Source organism: Poeciliopsis prolifica, unplaced genomic scaffold (assembly GCF_027474105.1).
Source record: "Poeciliopsis prolifica strain line A6 unplaced genomic scaffold, Auburn_PproV2 SCAFFOLD142, whole genome shotgun sequence".
Taxonomy (NCBI): domain Eukaryota; kingdom Metazoa; phylum Chordata; class Actinopteri; order Cyprinodontiformes; family Poeciliidae; genus Poeciliopsis; species Poeciliopsis prolifica.
In genome coordinates, this window is record NW_026562517.1 from 318,485 (window position 1) to 335,486 (window position 17,002).

Below are 17,002 nucleotides of genomic sequence, written 5' to 3' on the forward strand. Positions count from 1 at the left end.
AGTCTAGAATTAGCTGAAACATCTGTGTACAAGTTCTCCAAAACATTGTTGAAATACGGTATCAAAGACGCGAAACACAACATCTGTGAGGAAGCAGGTTGAAACCAAGTAGTCTACTGCATAAAGAATATCCACCATAGTATGAGTGTATATACTGTACATTTATACATTAATATATATACTAACACTGCAGACAGTCACAAAAAGAAGACTACCAAGGTCCTCCCATACTTACAAAGACTAAAGTGGCCCATTCACATTTAACAAGAATATCCAAAGATGCCTTAAAATAGCAACTAGAATACAAAAAACATCACCAAAAAATAGATGTCATCATGTGGAGCTTTTACTGGATTTCCCTACTGTTAAATAGACCATATGGACTGGAGCATGTATACCACATCCAGTGTACACTGAGAAGGCATGTCCTTTATGTAATCAAGAGATTTTCAAAACATTGCACATAAAAAGAGATAATGTACAGAATAAAAGAGGGCATGCTGTCCATGTCAGAGCTACACTGGCTGAAGAGTCATAAGGCCTCACTACCAACTCGATACATGGTCTCTGTCAGTCACTTCACAGAACGATATGAACATGCAAACTTTCAAAAAACAAACGCTGAAGAGAACCAGTTGCTCAGCAACAAAGCCGTGCTCCTTGTTTCACAGATCAAACAAAATCAGGGGATTTCTGCTTGTGCAGCAGCACAACTTCAGTCACATTTGATTGACGCAAAAAAGAATCTTACCTTCTTTTTTGCTGATAGATAGATAGATAGATAGATAGATAGATAGATAGATAGATAGATAGATAGATAGATAGATAGATAGATAGATAGATAGATAGATAGATAGATAGATAGATAGATAGATAGATAGATAGATAGATAGATAGATAGATAGATAGATAGATAGATAGATAGATAGATAGATAGATAGATAGATAGATAGATAGATAGATAGATAGATAGATAGATAGATAGATAGATAGATAGATAGATAGATAGATAGATAGATAGATAGATAGATAGATATTCCAAAGACAAAGATCAAAACACCACCAGTCCATTTATTGCACACCATCGGTTCACAAAAATATTTTGGGCACTTTTGCGTTTCAACAAACAGCAGCATTTCATCATTTAAAACAACAATAAAAAAATGTTAGAATACAGACACAAAGCACAACAACTGAAAAGCAGGACAAGGAGGATAGAAAACAATTCTTTTTTTTAACATTGTGCAACTAGAGAAAATAGGTCCATTTACTAAGGCTGGCCTCTTAAATGCACAACATCATACAGTGTCTTAAGGGCCACAACAGCAGGACCCCTATGCTGAACAGCATGAACTACTTAGAATGATTATCTTTTTCTTCCACTATGTGCAACTGATTGCCACGGCAAATCCCCAATGAGACAGAGAACATTTGGTCCCGTATTTGAAAAAAATATTTCTACCCAGATATAAAGGGCAAATGGCACATTTAAAACAAGAAAGAAAAGTGACTGTGAGGATGGTACAAGCTACCACCAGTTTTGACTGGTTTCAGGACATGGCCATATAACAGCACTATTGAAGCCAACCTCTACAATCAACCCTGTATGTGAGCACCTATGTCTTACATTGAATGGACTAATCCCAAAACAAGAAGGAGAAATGGAGTCACTGTCAGTAGCATCTAATTCAGAGAATCACCATGGCGGTCATGAGCTCCTCCAAACACAGGCACCACGACCCACATGAGCAGGACAGCAACTCCAAAAAACACAAACACAATGCTGTTACAAAAATGATGGACTCAGTATTCACACCCATACATCAGCATGCACCAGCTGCTCCATAAATACAATAGATGCACCGGGTCAGAAACACAAAATTCCAACCCTCCACTGGTCACTGAACACATCAAACCCAAGAGCTATCAGGTTGCGCTAAAGACAAAGGAAGTAACTTCAAATGGAGTGACCTATCAAATAATTATTTCATTTATTTAAAAAGGAAATAAATATAACAATGCACTACACAGTTATATAAAATTTAAGTTACAATATGTAATATTGGCTACAGCACTATGCTTGATGAAATGCACAAATATCAGGATGCAAAAAGCATTAGAATGGCCCTTGATTGAAAATAAGAGACATTGCCCTCTTATGCTTTTTTATAAAATACCAGTTGTTTTATATATTAATCCATCCATTCCACCTTGTCCCTAGTGAGGTCGCGAGGGACCCTGGACAGGTCACCAGGGCAACACAGAAACAGATAAAACAAACAATCATCCTAATCCTAAATTGAATTTAGAAAGACCAATTAACCTGACTGTCATGTTTTTGGTCTGCGGGAGAAAGCCGGGGTACCTGGAGAGAACCCACCTTGCACAGGGAGAACATGCAAACTCCATCCAGAAAGACCAGGAATCAAACCCAGGACCTTCTTGCTGCAAGGCAGAAGTGCCACCAACTGCGCCACTGTGCAGCCCGATTTTATACACAATTAACTTTTATTTAACCAGATTGCACACAATTTTAATACAAGACATGCTTTAAAAAGCTAGCAACAGGAATGCTGAAAAGACGGTTAGTATTTAGAGGAACTCACTTCTTTCATCTGTCATAAATGTAACAAATGCTAGAACTTTTTAAACAGCCCTGGTTCATTATTTTATGACAAAGTGTTATAACTGTACATTTATTAATTAATATGCGGTGTTCCTAATATTATGTTGAATGTGTATAACTGTTTTTGTAATAAAAGCTATTTTTATCATGTGGACCTCAGAACCCTCATCAGCCACTGTTAGTTACAGCAACGGCTAATGAGGATCCTAATAAACAGACAGACAGACAAACTTCATTTGAATTCATTGGAGTCTCTGATTGGCTGCTTCAAGCAACAAATTAAGACCTTCTTCTATGATAATTATATGAGTGTGAGGTCAATTTCTTTGCTGGAAAGTGCAGAAATATCTTCAATACAATTAAATTGAGGTCCATAAAATTCATGCCCTATTCATTTACATTGGCATGTATTTACAGTTTTATCAAATTAATGACAGATTTAAATAATTATTTCATTAACAATTATTTATATCTTGTAATTTGGCACTCCTAACTATATGATATGAAACACACTAAATTCAGAAATCTTTGAAACCTTTTTACAGTTTCAGTCAATGTTGGGTCTGTTCTATTTTAACTATGCTGAATGCTCAAGTCAGTCTAATTAGTCATTTGAAAATGAATAATCACTTTGTTTTAAAATAAAACAGCTGAACAGTGACAGCTCTCTCTCACAGACATATCAGCTCTTCTAAGTAAAACACACACAAAAAAAACATGGCCGTTTACAGCAGGACCTGTAGTAAAACAAGATTCTGAATGCTGTTCTTACAAAAAACAAATAGGAAAAATCTGTTTGAGTGTTGAAATCTGACAAAAACTGCAAATCAAGTAAGAGAGACATGTATCTGCTCAGTGCTTCTCTATTGCTAAAGCAATGCCACCACAATATTTCTGTTTGGGACTTGCTTACAGTAAATCTGAAAAATGGTCCAGCTGCAATGACAAAAACAAATCCTACATGTTGCAGTTAGTTACCCACAAAAGCATCAGACAACAACAGGACATCTCTACCCTTCTCTTTTTCCATACTGTAAATAGATGACTCATATTGAAATATCTACTTGAACTTGGAGGCAATATTTGATTTCACAACACAGGTGTTCCTAATAATGTGTCTAAAACGAGGCTCTTGATCAATGTCATTTTATTCCTCCCAAAATTAATTTCTTACCCATGAATGAACATATTCTTACAAATGTAATCACTGTGTATTATTTTATCTTTGTATCTTGCTAGTTACCTGTTTTCAGTGATTTGGAGAAATTTGTGATCATCGAAATCTTCATATCTAACTTATAAACTAAGTTTATAATTTCTGAAGATTGGACCAGTTTCAGCTTATGAAAAATTAATTTTTGATCCTGATCCAATCCAAAAATAACACCCTCAAAACCACATTTACTTACAGTTGGACTATAAATAGATAACTTGTTACAACATCCCCAAAGCAGGAACCGACTGCTGCATGGTGAGTTCTCTGCTCACACAAAGTGGAGAGAAAAATCCATAAATGCAGAAATAAAAATGTCAAACTACACAGAGAACTTGCAACTGTAAAATTGAACTACTGAAAACATTGTTGTCTCTGCGTAAGTAAAGTAAAATAAACAAAAATAAACAAAATAAACAAAAAAAAAAACTGTCATATTTTACCTAAGTGGAACCATTACTCAAATGCATTATGCTAACATCATTAGCAATGTACTGACGGCTAATCAAGCAACTGCAAACAACAATGGCAAAAAAAGTGGCTGAGCTTCAGTTAGGGTAAAATAGCAAGTGATTACACATTCAGTGTGAACGTAGTGATACTTACCTGCAGTTGGAAATAGGCATGAGTGCACAAAGGTTAGCAAAAAGATGAACTAACATGTTCATCATGCTGCTCCTAACATTTTCAATGGATCAAAATGACACTGAATGAAGGTTACAAATAAAATATAGCTGTAATATTCCATGTTATGTTACTTTAAAAGTTGTAGGAGTTGTTGCCTTTTCTTCACGATAAAACCAATTTGATCAGATTCTAGGTCAGGGGTGGGCAATTCCAGGGTTCAAGGGCCAGTCTCCTCCAACTTCTTGATGTGTTTCTACTTCAACACACCTGAGTCAAATAATGAGGTCATTAGCAGAACTCTGGAGAACCTGACTGCATTTAGGAGGTGATTCAGTGATTTGATTTAGCTGTGTTGGACCAGGGAGACATCCAAGAGTTGCAGGACACCGGCCCCGAGGACCAGGAGTGCCCACCCCTGTCCTTGGCATTTGGTTCTAATTCTCAATGTGAATGTCAGGGGCTGTTTTATGTCATGACAATCCCATGCCTATTTATGAAGTAACCTTAAACCGTCCGTCTTTTGTTTGACCCTGGATTTAAAGGGCAAAAACACATATCCAAACTGATCTAGAAACAGAGAATTTTGCTTTTCAGTAGAACCAGAGTTGGATTTCACAACAGTGTTCACTGACAAGTCAAACTGTGGAACCAGTCAAAACAGTGTTGCCACTGCACAGATAGCTTTAGGAGACACTTTGTCAGTACAGTTCAAGTTTGAAACATTTAGAAAAGAAAATGCACTGTGTTCATACTGGTCATAGAAATGCACATACACACACATCATAGAACAACAGTCAACATACACAGCATTCATATAGAAGTACAGTACAAGCTATTGCAAGATAGATTAATATTGACATGTAATTTTTGCCAATAGCAACGGCACCAAATGAGTAACACAGTTTCTGCCCATACAAACTAGCATTACTATAACAAATGTAATACAAGGACCATTTTAGATCAGTTTGCAAAGACTTGATTTATCACTTCATTTCTTTTATGTGACTTTGCTAAAGTGTGAACTCTCAGGCACTTTCTAAAAGTAGAGCAAGGCTTGGAACGGACAGACCTCCAATTGGCTGACACTTCACTGACTTGAGACGGTGCTGCATTCAAGTCATATGGGAAAAAAAAAACAGTGTTGTTAAAACTGCTAAAATAATGCTGGCTTTCAGGGAGCAAGGAGGCTGTGAGTTCTGGATTCCCCAGCCAATGAACTAGTGTGAAATCTGAAGAAGTGCTGTGGTTTTTGCATGTAAAACGATGTCATCAAATCAACAGCATCTTTTGAAAACACTGTAGCGTTTCCATTGTTCCGTATAAGGGCTGCATTGTGGATCTCCGAGTTCTTTCAGTCTTCCAAACATTTAGACTTATATTCCCATATAACCTGAGTGCAAAATACATCAGGGGGCAGGAAGAAGACTTGGATCACTCTATGGTAATGGAAGCCACCTCCTTAGGCTGTTCCCCTCCAAACTCCTCTGGGGAACTGTCCCTGACACCGTCATTCATCTTGTTTTCTGTCATAACTGCCGTTTCATCGGCGTTCATCTTATTGGAGGTTGGGGCTTCCGGGGGATCCAGGGGCTCAGGTGTAAGTAAGCCAGAGGAACTTTCACAGTTCTGTGTGGAAGAGGAGACCTGGGAGATGACCGGCATTTGGACTGAGGAAGAGGATGAGGCAGTGGTGGTGGCGACATTGGAGGTGCTGCCCAGGTAAACTGGGTGATGTTGGGATTCCTCCAGCTCATATGGAACTCCCAGTGCCTCCTCCTCCTCCTGCACCTGGCTCAGGTAGTCGGGCACGAGGAAATCACTGAAAGGACCAAGAGAACATGTGACCTCGCTGTCTTCTCATTCTTACCTAGGCACAAAAAGTAGATGCAATTTGGAAAGTTCCACCAATAAAAGTAGAGGAGACCGTTAGTTTTAATGAAAATTAGTCTCTAATGCTGAGTTCACACAGCAAGATTTTCCCTCTTAGGACAATCTTAAGCATACCCCAATAATCAGGATGGCTCTTAAAATAACCCTAATCTGCGGTCTTAAAAGGATCCACAGCAAGTTCAACATTTTGGCCTAAACATTTAGTAATTTTCCTATTAACTGCAAAATAACTCCATTATATTTTTTATCCAAGGAAGTCACCACTTTTTCACATGCATGCTGGGTTGATAATGCGTTTTGGTTCATTCTGTACTTGAATCTACAGGCAGGCAAACACAGGCAGGCAAACTTTACCTGAGTTATTGGTTATCATTCAGTACCTTCTGCCACCAGTACTGAATGTGAAACCACAGACCTGACACTGGACTGAGGTGTCCGACCTGGTCCGGACACAGAGCTACAGATCCCACAGTCTGACCAGAGCTATGTCTCATTCATTGTTTCATTTATGAAGCTGAGGGCAACAGCAGCAAGCACCAGCTTCTTCAGCCAATTCTGTCCTCTTCCTCCATTTGGTCATCCTCATCTTCATCACCGCTTGTGATTTCTACATTGCCATTTCAACAAGCTCCAGTTCAATTTGAAAAGGCTTAAAGATGTTACTCATCACTGTTTACGTTGGACAGAGCTAGTGCAATCGAACCCATCATCAGCCTAATAGCATAATTTTCTGGACGTATCCAATTATGCTATCAGATCTTAGCATACAGTATTATTACTGTATTGTCTCCACATACAACATAAATATTTCTCAAATGAAGTTATTTGGACACCACAAGTTTTTTACCCTGTGTGCAGTCTGGTGGGGTGGCACAAACCACATGCATGTTTCACTAGGTTTTTTTTTGTTGTTGTCTGTTTCAGGAATCAACAGTCTGACAGAACATTCCTCTCCCCTTATTACCACCGTTTCTCCTGAGCATCACAGTAAGACCATGGATGTTAAGAGGTCTTCTTCCTGCCATGTGTGGAATGTTAACAGATCAGGTCCATTAAGGAATGCTTACGTTTAAAATAGGGATATTCAGCATGTTGGATTATCTTATCCCGATATTGCAGCATGTGGTGTTCCCTGACGACAAACCACCACGCAACTTGTTGAATGTGATATTTAGCCAGTCAGAAACAAAAATGTTGGAAACACAAGAGGAGAATCAAAAATACAACAAGGACTAAAAATCTGCCATGACTACTTGAAAGTCCGGTGTACGTTGCATACATCTTTGTATTGTTTTTTTTCTCTGTTAAATATAGTCCACAAGCTATCGCAAAAGTTGCTTCTTCCCAACTGACAGCTGAATGTGGGGGAGTGAAATCTGTTGAACCATATAAACTTATTAATTAACTTTCTTAAATGTTGCTGTGTGAACCAGACATAATCAGAGCACAGAGAATGTGTTCTGGTCGAACACACTGATTACACTGTTTGACAGTATGAGGGATGGATCATTTCAGGCTGGTAAATTTATTCCAAAAACATGACAATACATAACTTTATAATCAATAAAACATCAATATTATAAAGACCTGACTGATGTGGAGTATTTCTTGACAATTTGAAAGCTCACTTTTCATGTTGAACGGTATGTTCAGTTCAGAGATGACAAAAACCACAGCAATCACAATCAGTCAGATTTTTGGGTTAGCAAACACCACCTACAGGTTGTGGTTATTATAACAAGATTACTAATCCTTATCACCATTATACTTTACCCTGACAGGTTGATGGTGTCTATCTCTCCTATAAACTATATATATATAATATGTATATAAATTCCCTTCTCACCCACCGCGGGTGGTTCTTATCCTCTGAGCTCGGGTCCTCTACCAGAGCTTGAGGGTCCTGCAGTATCTTGGCTGTGCCAAGAACTGCAAATTTCTGGACTGAAATGTGCAGTCATATATATATATATATATATATATATATATATATATATATATATATATATATATATATATATATATATATATATATATATATGTATTATATATATATATAACATGGCTGCACAACATCACAGACATCCATGTTATTAAAAGACTGTTAATCTATTCGTGATTATTTGTTGCAGGAGTGATAATCAAATTAAAGGCATTTATCTAACTTTGCTAAAGTCTTGGAAATATAACTAATACACAATAGTATAGAGGTCAGGAAAGCATTCTAATTCACTTGACTTTTGCCAAGAATTTTTAGACAGGCTGGAAATTGGTGGGGCAGGAGAAAGCAACTTGTTTCCAGAAGCTGACTACTGGTTTCTACCTAAATGTTCAGCAAAAGCCAAAACGTAACAAAAGTCAATGAAATTTACTCTAAAATAGAAGTTAGGAAAAACTTGCCACAATGACTTTCGTTGCATATGCATTTTGTTGACCCTTCTGGGCCACCGTATGTTTCTGTTTTCACTAACAAGAAGCTGAAGACTAAAAAAGACATGAATAATGTGAAAGCCTGTGCTTGCTCAGTTTCAGTATAACAGCTGCTCTTTTCAGAAATTCCTGACATTGTTATCATGTTTGAAATCCCTTTTTCTAAAACACAGCAGCTGGAGGCTCATTGGAAAACATGAAATACTGTTTCACATATGGAATATGCCCATCTCATCTACCCGATGTTACGATTTTTTGTTAGTCCCATGGCACTGGGACATTTTCATCTAAATGCATCCATTTAAAGTTTACAAAACACCTACAGTATTTTTTCGTATTGTGGATCAGATTTAGGGTTAAATGGTATTGGAAATAGGTTTAGAAAAAGAATGCATTTGAAAAAATACAGACATTTTCAATGGATGACTTGAATAGCCAGATAAACATCTTGTGGACTATTAACTGACTTGACCTCTTTTTGTGAATCTTACATTTATGGTTTTTGATTTCGAGTTATTCTCATTGTTAGAGCTGTATGACACTAGCAAATATTGTGATGAAAATATCTGTTGCTAATATGCCTGTGTTCTTATTTCCATTGCTTTGTCATCTTTAGGCTTTTGAGCAACATCATTAAGGCCAAGTGTGATCCTCTGCTGCCATGAAACTGTTCACCCACCTAAACATTACATTAGCATGGAAGTTGCAAATTCACAACATTTGGAATCTATTAGCTAATAATTATTGCACTCTAAACAGTCCTTTGAGATGTGACTGATATGCCACTTGTGATATTGTGATATTGTTATTACAACTTTTTGGCGATATAATGTGCAGCCCTGATAAGATTTCATGAATTGTCTGTAAAACTGGTATCAGCATCACAGCATAATCTGATTCAATTGAATGTGAACTCAGTATTGGATCTCTAATTTAGTTCAAACAAGTCCAATCACCTGGTTTAAAATGCAAACCAATGAACCTGAAGTTTTACATGTATACCTGATCAGATGTTGGACATTAAAGCAAAATATCCAGATGAAATGGTTAAGTTCTGAATCCATCTGAATATGAGATTGTCTGAAAATCTGCATCTACAGTGCAATAAACACATTGCTTTTTTATGTGAAGTCGGAGAATGGGAATTAAGAGTCTGTCTGTGCAGCCAGACAATTTTCCACACTTAGGATCTCAGGCACAGACCTTCTACCATAAAACATTTGAGCAGTCAATGGCCCACATGAGTCCTGTCAACCTGTGAGGGCTTGAGTTGATTAAGAAGTGGAAAAGTCTGGGGGTGGAGGGTGACATGTCTGGCTTTTTAAAGAAATATTCTGACTATTATGTTTTCAAGACTTTGTTTCTATATAACAAAAACTGTCAGAGAACTGAGTGCAAACTGAATTTTTATTTTTAATAAGTAATCTCTGTGAAGACATAAAAATAAATAGCTTGACTTTTGGGAAAGATGAACCACTTCTATTTCTTGAAAGGCAACACAAGTGATGTAGAACCCACTTGTATTGCTAAATAAATATGGATTTAGTATATTTAAAATATCCAGCCCTTCAAATTGTTCACACAATTAGTAAATCCTAATAATAGTGAGAAACCTGCCAGCCTGTCTGATTCCAAAAGATTGAAAAATCAGCAGTTCAGATGCTGTATAGCTCATTATAGTAACCATTTAATTAGCCTAAGATACACTTTGGAGTTTATTTAAATTGTTTTGTTCAGGAAGGTTTTGGGTAGAAGTGCAAAGAAGTGAGATGTCTTAATCGGCAGGACCTGGTTTAACATTATTTTACATACTTTGGGAACAAACTGTACCAAGAAGTGAAACTGAGTCACACAGCGACCTACTCGTTTTCCCACTGCAGACGGAAATTGTGAGGTGATATACAGACCAGTCAATGGAAAACAACGTGTAATACGTCTTCAATGCAAATTCTTTTCATAAAACTTAAGCTCCACATTTACGTCGCTCTTCTGGGTTTTTAATCGTGACATGAATCATTAATTTTTAACAGAAGGCAGTATTAAGAACTGTTGTTTATGTGACCACTTTTAATTGACAGTTATCAGTTTGTTTTTGTCATGGCAGATCCAGGTCAAGCCAAGGTTTGATGTGCAAATGATTTCTTTTTTTTAATTGTAAACTTAACCTTAATAAACAACTAAATTCCAACTAAAAACATTTGAATTGTCCAGAACAGCTAAACTGATTTACAGATTATATTATCTGGCAATAATTTTTTTTCTTGTTGTTGTTTTGTGTTATAGATCAACTCAGAATGCCACATAACTGTAAGAGGAAAGTAAATTGGTTGTTTTTTAAAACTATTGAATAAAAATCTGAAAAGTGCGGTATGGTTTATATTCTGTGTGACATCAGAAAAACATGCAACTACAATATTATTACTGAATATTGCAGGGTATAGCCCAGTGTCTTATAAGCCTGGCGGCCTGCCATGCTTTACTAGCTTCCCGCCAGGCCAACCATTGCTTGTTTTCTAATCATAATATAAAATAGGAAGGAAGAAGCTCCTTTCTTTTTCTTGCAACAAATTCCTAGAATGCTAAGTTATCAGCTAATGCTAAGTTATTAGCATTCTAACTAATAAAGACAGATATAACTGTTAGAATTGCAGATTTAACTGGCAATACATGTAATTGCCAAGCAAAGCTTGAACGCATGGAACTTCATGTCAGAATCCAACTAAATATTGTTGGATTATTCATTATCGGTCATAACAGCAATACATACTTTGGATATAGATATTGGCTATATATCTATATCCAAAGTATAGATATAGACATCTATATCTATACTCCAAAGTATAGATATAGATATAGACATCTATATCTATACTTTGGATATATCTATATCCAAAGTATGCATATATAGATGCATATTGGTGTGTCTATGCTCTCTAATGTTCTCTAACAAAGCTTCACAGATCAGATGGATTTAAACTGAGGTTAAAAAGAGACAAATAAGGATTCTGTTTACTAAGCAGGTGACTTACAAATTGGATTTTAATGACAATATCAAAGCTAAGCTAATTGGACTAAGTATAAATTGATGCCACACACTGCAGATTTTAATTACAAGAAATAATACAACTAAACTGCAAATGTACATGAATTTTTTCTTCAATGTGCAATTATGTATGACATTACATAATCATTTGTTTAATTAGCCAACCTAAAAAGCCAGAAGATTTTTAGCCTAACCCTACCACACACAATCCCGAACAAATTACACAGAATTGTATGTAATATGACAAAATGGAAAAAAAATAATAAAAAAATCTGATACATTAAGTTTTTTCCTCTGTTTCACCATGCCTTTTAGTTTTTATAGGTTTTTGGACATTAACTGATTTCTTTATTCATATACATTCATCCACAGAAATTCTTAAAAGTTGGTCTCAATCAAAGATGTATGCATAATTGATCCTTAATATTCTTATGTTGGTTCTCAAAATCTTTATCAGCAGTTTAGCATTAAATTCTGAACCTTCAGGGAATGATCTACACTGTGGATCTTACCAGTTGTAGAAGAACGGTTTGTGCTTCTTATCAACACTGCATCATTTATGGGACACTTGGAAATACATTTAATGATCAATAATAATAATAATTACTCATTCTGCAATAAAAATTAATTCTTTTTCACAGTAACATCATCATTGCCATATCAGAAAAAACATTTTCATTAAATGCTATGCTATTCAAATATATTTCAGCCATCCCTGTTTGTGGCATAACTTTCAGATGTAAATAATATTCTGCCACCAATAAGTTATGAAAAGGTTTAACATCTAGAAATGGAAACCTAATTTAGAATGAGTCATTAAACCTTCACATGTTAAAGCAAACACTTCAAATCATTTATCATCTCAAAAACATAACCAAATGAGGACAACGATCCAATGAACTTCAGACATTAGCATATAAATTGGAGTTATTTTCTGAACCAGGGGAGATCTGAGTAAATGAGAGGGGCCAACGCCCCCAAACTCCTCACCTGCTCTGGAAGTAGTTTGCTAGCTCGGATGCCTCATGGTTCAGACTCCTCAGGTGTACAATTAAATTGCCAGAGTTGGTGAACATGGCGCCGCATGTTTTGCACTCATAAATCCGCGGCTTGCGGATTATGTGTCGGGAGACCCTCATGTGGTGCTTATATTCACCGAAGGACGTGAATGTGGCGCTACAAATCTGGCACCGGAAACAGCGTTTACCTTCGTGCTTCAGCCGATGCATCTTTAGGGAGTAGGCCCGTGTGAACTTTTTCCCACAGCGATCACACTGGAAAGGTTTAATGCCTGGAGGAACGGACAAAACAAGAAACACAACATTCAGTTTAAATTCCTTCCTCTTAAAAGGTTCTTCAGTCAACAATTTTCCCAGTTTTGTCTTTTCAAACTTAATTAAAGCTTCTTTTTTTTTTTAAGATCTTGGTGCAATTACATTTCTATTATCAAACATCAAACAAAATAAAAACATTGTGGATGGAAATGCTAATATATATATATATATATATATATATATATATATATATATATATATCGTGGGGAGTTCAAATTGACGTAGAGAGGTATTGGCACAGTCAGCTGGGTGATGTTTTGATGTTTGGTTTTTATTTTTCAAGCATCAAAAGGGTAGTCAAATATATTTCACTACCCTTTTTTTTTCTTTGCTGCATCACTGTCACTAACATATGACAAAACAATATGGAGATACTGTTGGCATTATTAGTCGCTAATGTCAGTTTTATTTATCTGACCGAAATTAATATGTCAAAAAATGATTTTCAGCTGATATCAATGTTAGTTTATACAGTATATCATATCATGCACCACTAGAAAATGTTTTTTTTAGAAAATAACTAAATTATAGTGTCAAAACTTTCAGTGTACTGAAGCTTCAGGACAATTTACAGTGTAGTAAAGAAATGTCTTGCCCATTTTCGGACTTAGTGTAAAAGGGAGCCACCACGGATGTTGGAATATGGTGATCAAGAGCATATGACAGGAATTTTTGTATTCCATTTCTAAAACTCCAAAGGAGCACAAAAGCATATCAAGATGTCAGTGAGGGATATTTACTTCACAAAATACCACCAAGGACAACTATATAGGCTTCTTACGTTTCCTTGGTGGAAGGGAACCAACAATTGACTTTCCAGACCCAATACCAGCAACTGCAACATCTGCGCAGGTATGTTTACATGGTTTTTCTCAGCGGCATAAAAACTTCAACACACAATACATGGCATTGCAGATTCAGTGGGGCTCTTCCTCATGTTTGATTTGTGATGACAGGGACAAATCAGAGAAACTCTGAAGTGATCTGGCACAGACTGATCATCAGCGGTTTAATTTTAGAGACATTATTCCATTTTCTGGTGTTGTATGGATGACTGCAAGGGCAATTTTATGGAGTTATTGTTCAGTGTGTCTGAACAGTTGATTTTTTGTGATCTTCTGCTTCAGACTATTAATAAAAAATATGTACAATATAATGCCCATCAATCGTTTTTTTGCCAAGCACAAATATGAAGACTTCGCATCCAGCAGTTTTCTATATGACAATGACGGGACATAGGAATGGTGTTACTGGAGTTGTCACCATGGTGCGACAGTCCAGCTAATCAATTCACCGCTTTTTCTGAATTGATAATGAATTCAAAAATAAGAATTATAAGCACTGATGAATTCATATTTTGACTCAGTTGTTCTAAACTTTCATTACTATCCTCAAAGTCAAAGCAAGCACAAACAAAAACATTTTGCTGCACAAACAAAGTGGTGTTGATTGACACTAATTTTTTTTTATTGGCAGAAGTTTGGGGGCGACCTCTGGAAACATTTATTAATATCTTTAAAATGATAGTAGCATAAACAAACATTTTTGCTGCACAGACAAGCTCAAACCTAGCACAAATATTTGACACCATTTTTTGTCTGATTTCAAGAAGGTAGGGGTCAGCTTCACTCAGGTGCTTTGATGCCCTTCAAGGCTGAGTTAGGAGCCTTCTGAAGAGCCTGACTTCATGTTAAAACAACATTGCTGCAATACTTTTGTTTGACTCTGTCCCACCTACCGGAGTGTATGAGCATATGCTGTTTCAGGTTTTGAATGCGTGTGAATCTGACTCCACAGGTTGGGCATTGAAAAGGCCGGTCTGGCCCATTGGTGCCAGGTCGAGCCGATGGGCTTATATAGAGGTGGTATGGATACTGGATACCTTCCAGCCTAAAACAGAAACAAAGAACACCAGAGACAATCTTGATTTGGTAGATACATGGAACATTCCCTATATGTACTGTACTGCCAAATTCTTGCAATTTGACATAGAAACAGTGGGCTGCTGGTGCATTGCCCTACCCCCAGGCTTAGGATATTTCCTGGGGAAACCATAAAATATTTAATTTGACAGTTCATGATTTTTGGAACATTGGTAACTATTGTGAAACTGATTGAATTCCTGCCATATCCCACATCTGTTTTTAGGTATAATTAATCTATTTCCAGTAAGACTGACGTATGGAGATTAATGTTAGTCTTCTTTACCAATTATTCAATTATTATTCAACAGTGTCCAAAATAAAAATTCCAAAGTAGTTTTGCTAATGCAGTGTGGGATGCCATCTCCTCAGGTGTGACGTCAAACCCAGCTTCAACTTCTGAGGTCAACAGCACAAAGCATTATTATGCTAATTACTTGACTAACAAAATATGCCAACATGTAATTTTATGCAGTTAAAAAAGTAAGCAGAGGGTAAAGCACTTAAAACCTTAAGGTGGATGTATATGTATATATACATGTGAGGTGTGTGGAAATATGTAATCCTTTCAAAAAAGCGGAGTCTGCAGTTCTAACTCTTCCTCAGTTCTGATAAGTTCACACCTTTACAAAATCCCTTGGATGACAATATGAGTCAGTCGTTTTATGTCTGACATTTGCAGATGATCCTCTTGAATGGAAGTCGGTTCTCATAAAATAAATCATGTCTCTTATGGATTTGACTAAAAATTAAAAAATGAAATCCCACTGTTAGATTGGGTGCATCACCTCAGGTCCAGATGAATTACCTAAACAGGGGTGCTCCAGACATGCTGTGATGAGCTTCATGTCTATAAGTTGTGTATGACTTATGACACGTTCATGGCAAGTTCTGACAAAGGTACCTCTCATCATCCTCTGTGTGTCCTCCAGTGTTAGAGGTGCTTTGCATGGAAGGCAGGCTTTCTGACACACCTTCATCCATTGATCCTGGGAGGAGAAAGAGAAGAGAGAGTGATTCATGGAGGCTAAACTACATAGAAATATCTTACACTTACAGAAATACTTAACCCTAACTTTCAAGTTATGTAATTTTATTATGACAAATTTCAATTAAATTTTATTTAGAGAATTTTAATGCAAGCCTATCAAATAAACTTTACATGATTCATACTCATCAGTATAATAAAGCCTATTTATTTTAATTGCATAATCCAATTTCAGTTACTATGATAATACAGAAAATTCTTCTAAATTTTGCTGGGACTGTTCCAAAAAATTGTGGAGGGTAGGAAACTGTAAACAGGATAACACCTAGTCTGATTATAACAGTCATGTCCAAATTTTTTTCCCCTGGGGCCAAAACTGGCAAATTATAATCTACTGACTGGTCATGAAATTAATTAAATTTAAAATGCAAAAATTAGTTGGGTTTTTTTGTATGTTTTACAAAAAATTCATTTTTATGAAATCTAAATATTATTAAAGATTCAAAACATAAAAAAGGATTTGGACCTACAAAGAAAAAGGCTTTTTGCTATTCTACACCTGTGGTCAAGGGCCAAAGAAAATTATTTTGAGAGCCACAAATGGCCCCTTGGCCACACTTTGCTCAAATAGAGGTATGCTTAGGATCTCGGTCAAGTTGTAACTTATGTATTCTAGGGTTAGTATTCTTATTATTACACCGTGCTTGACAGTTCAAACATGAACTGACTAATTTTAAAATGTAAAGCATAACGTTGATACCTACCGATGCTAGAGCTGCTTATCCGCCAAAGTGGAGCCTTTTTTTCTATCCTGCACATGCACACTAGTCTTCTCTGTGCTGAGGAGGGGCTGAGGAGGGAGGGCTGCGTGACGCAGCAGAGAGCAAGAGCGTAGGGCTTGTTCAAATTTTCAGGCCAAGTCCACAGTT

At 36.5% G+C, this 17,002-nt stretch overlaps 1 protein-coding gene across 3 annotated transcripts in view; it reads right to left on the minus strand.

Annotated features, from left to right (window-relative positions):
• Positions 1–1,053: 1,053 nt before the first annotated feature.
• Positions 1,054–17,002, minus strand: part of zbtb44 (zinc finger and BTB domain containing 44) — a 48,598-nt gene continuing 32,649 nt past the window's right edge. The window contains exons 3-6 of one of the 3 annotated variants that reach the window (XM_055025301.1): positions 15,990–16,074; positions 14,902–15,053; positions 12,820–13,120; positions 1,054–6,285 (exon numbers count right to left, since the gene is read on the minus strand). In XM_055025301.1, the coding sequence (XP_054881276.1) occupies positions 5,898–6,285; positions 12,820–13,120; positions 14,902–15,053; positions 15,990–16,074 (926 nt within the window). In that variant the 3' untranslated portion in view covers positions 1,054–5,897. Of the gene's footprint in view, positions 6,334–12,819; positions 13,121–14,901; positions 15,054–15,989; positions 16,075–17,002 lie in introns of all 3 variants that reach the window. The other 2 variants (XM_055025303.1, XM_055025302.1) reach the window with 2 other exon arrangements.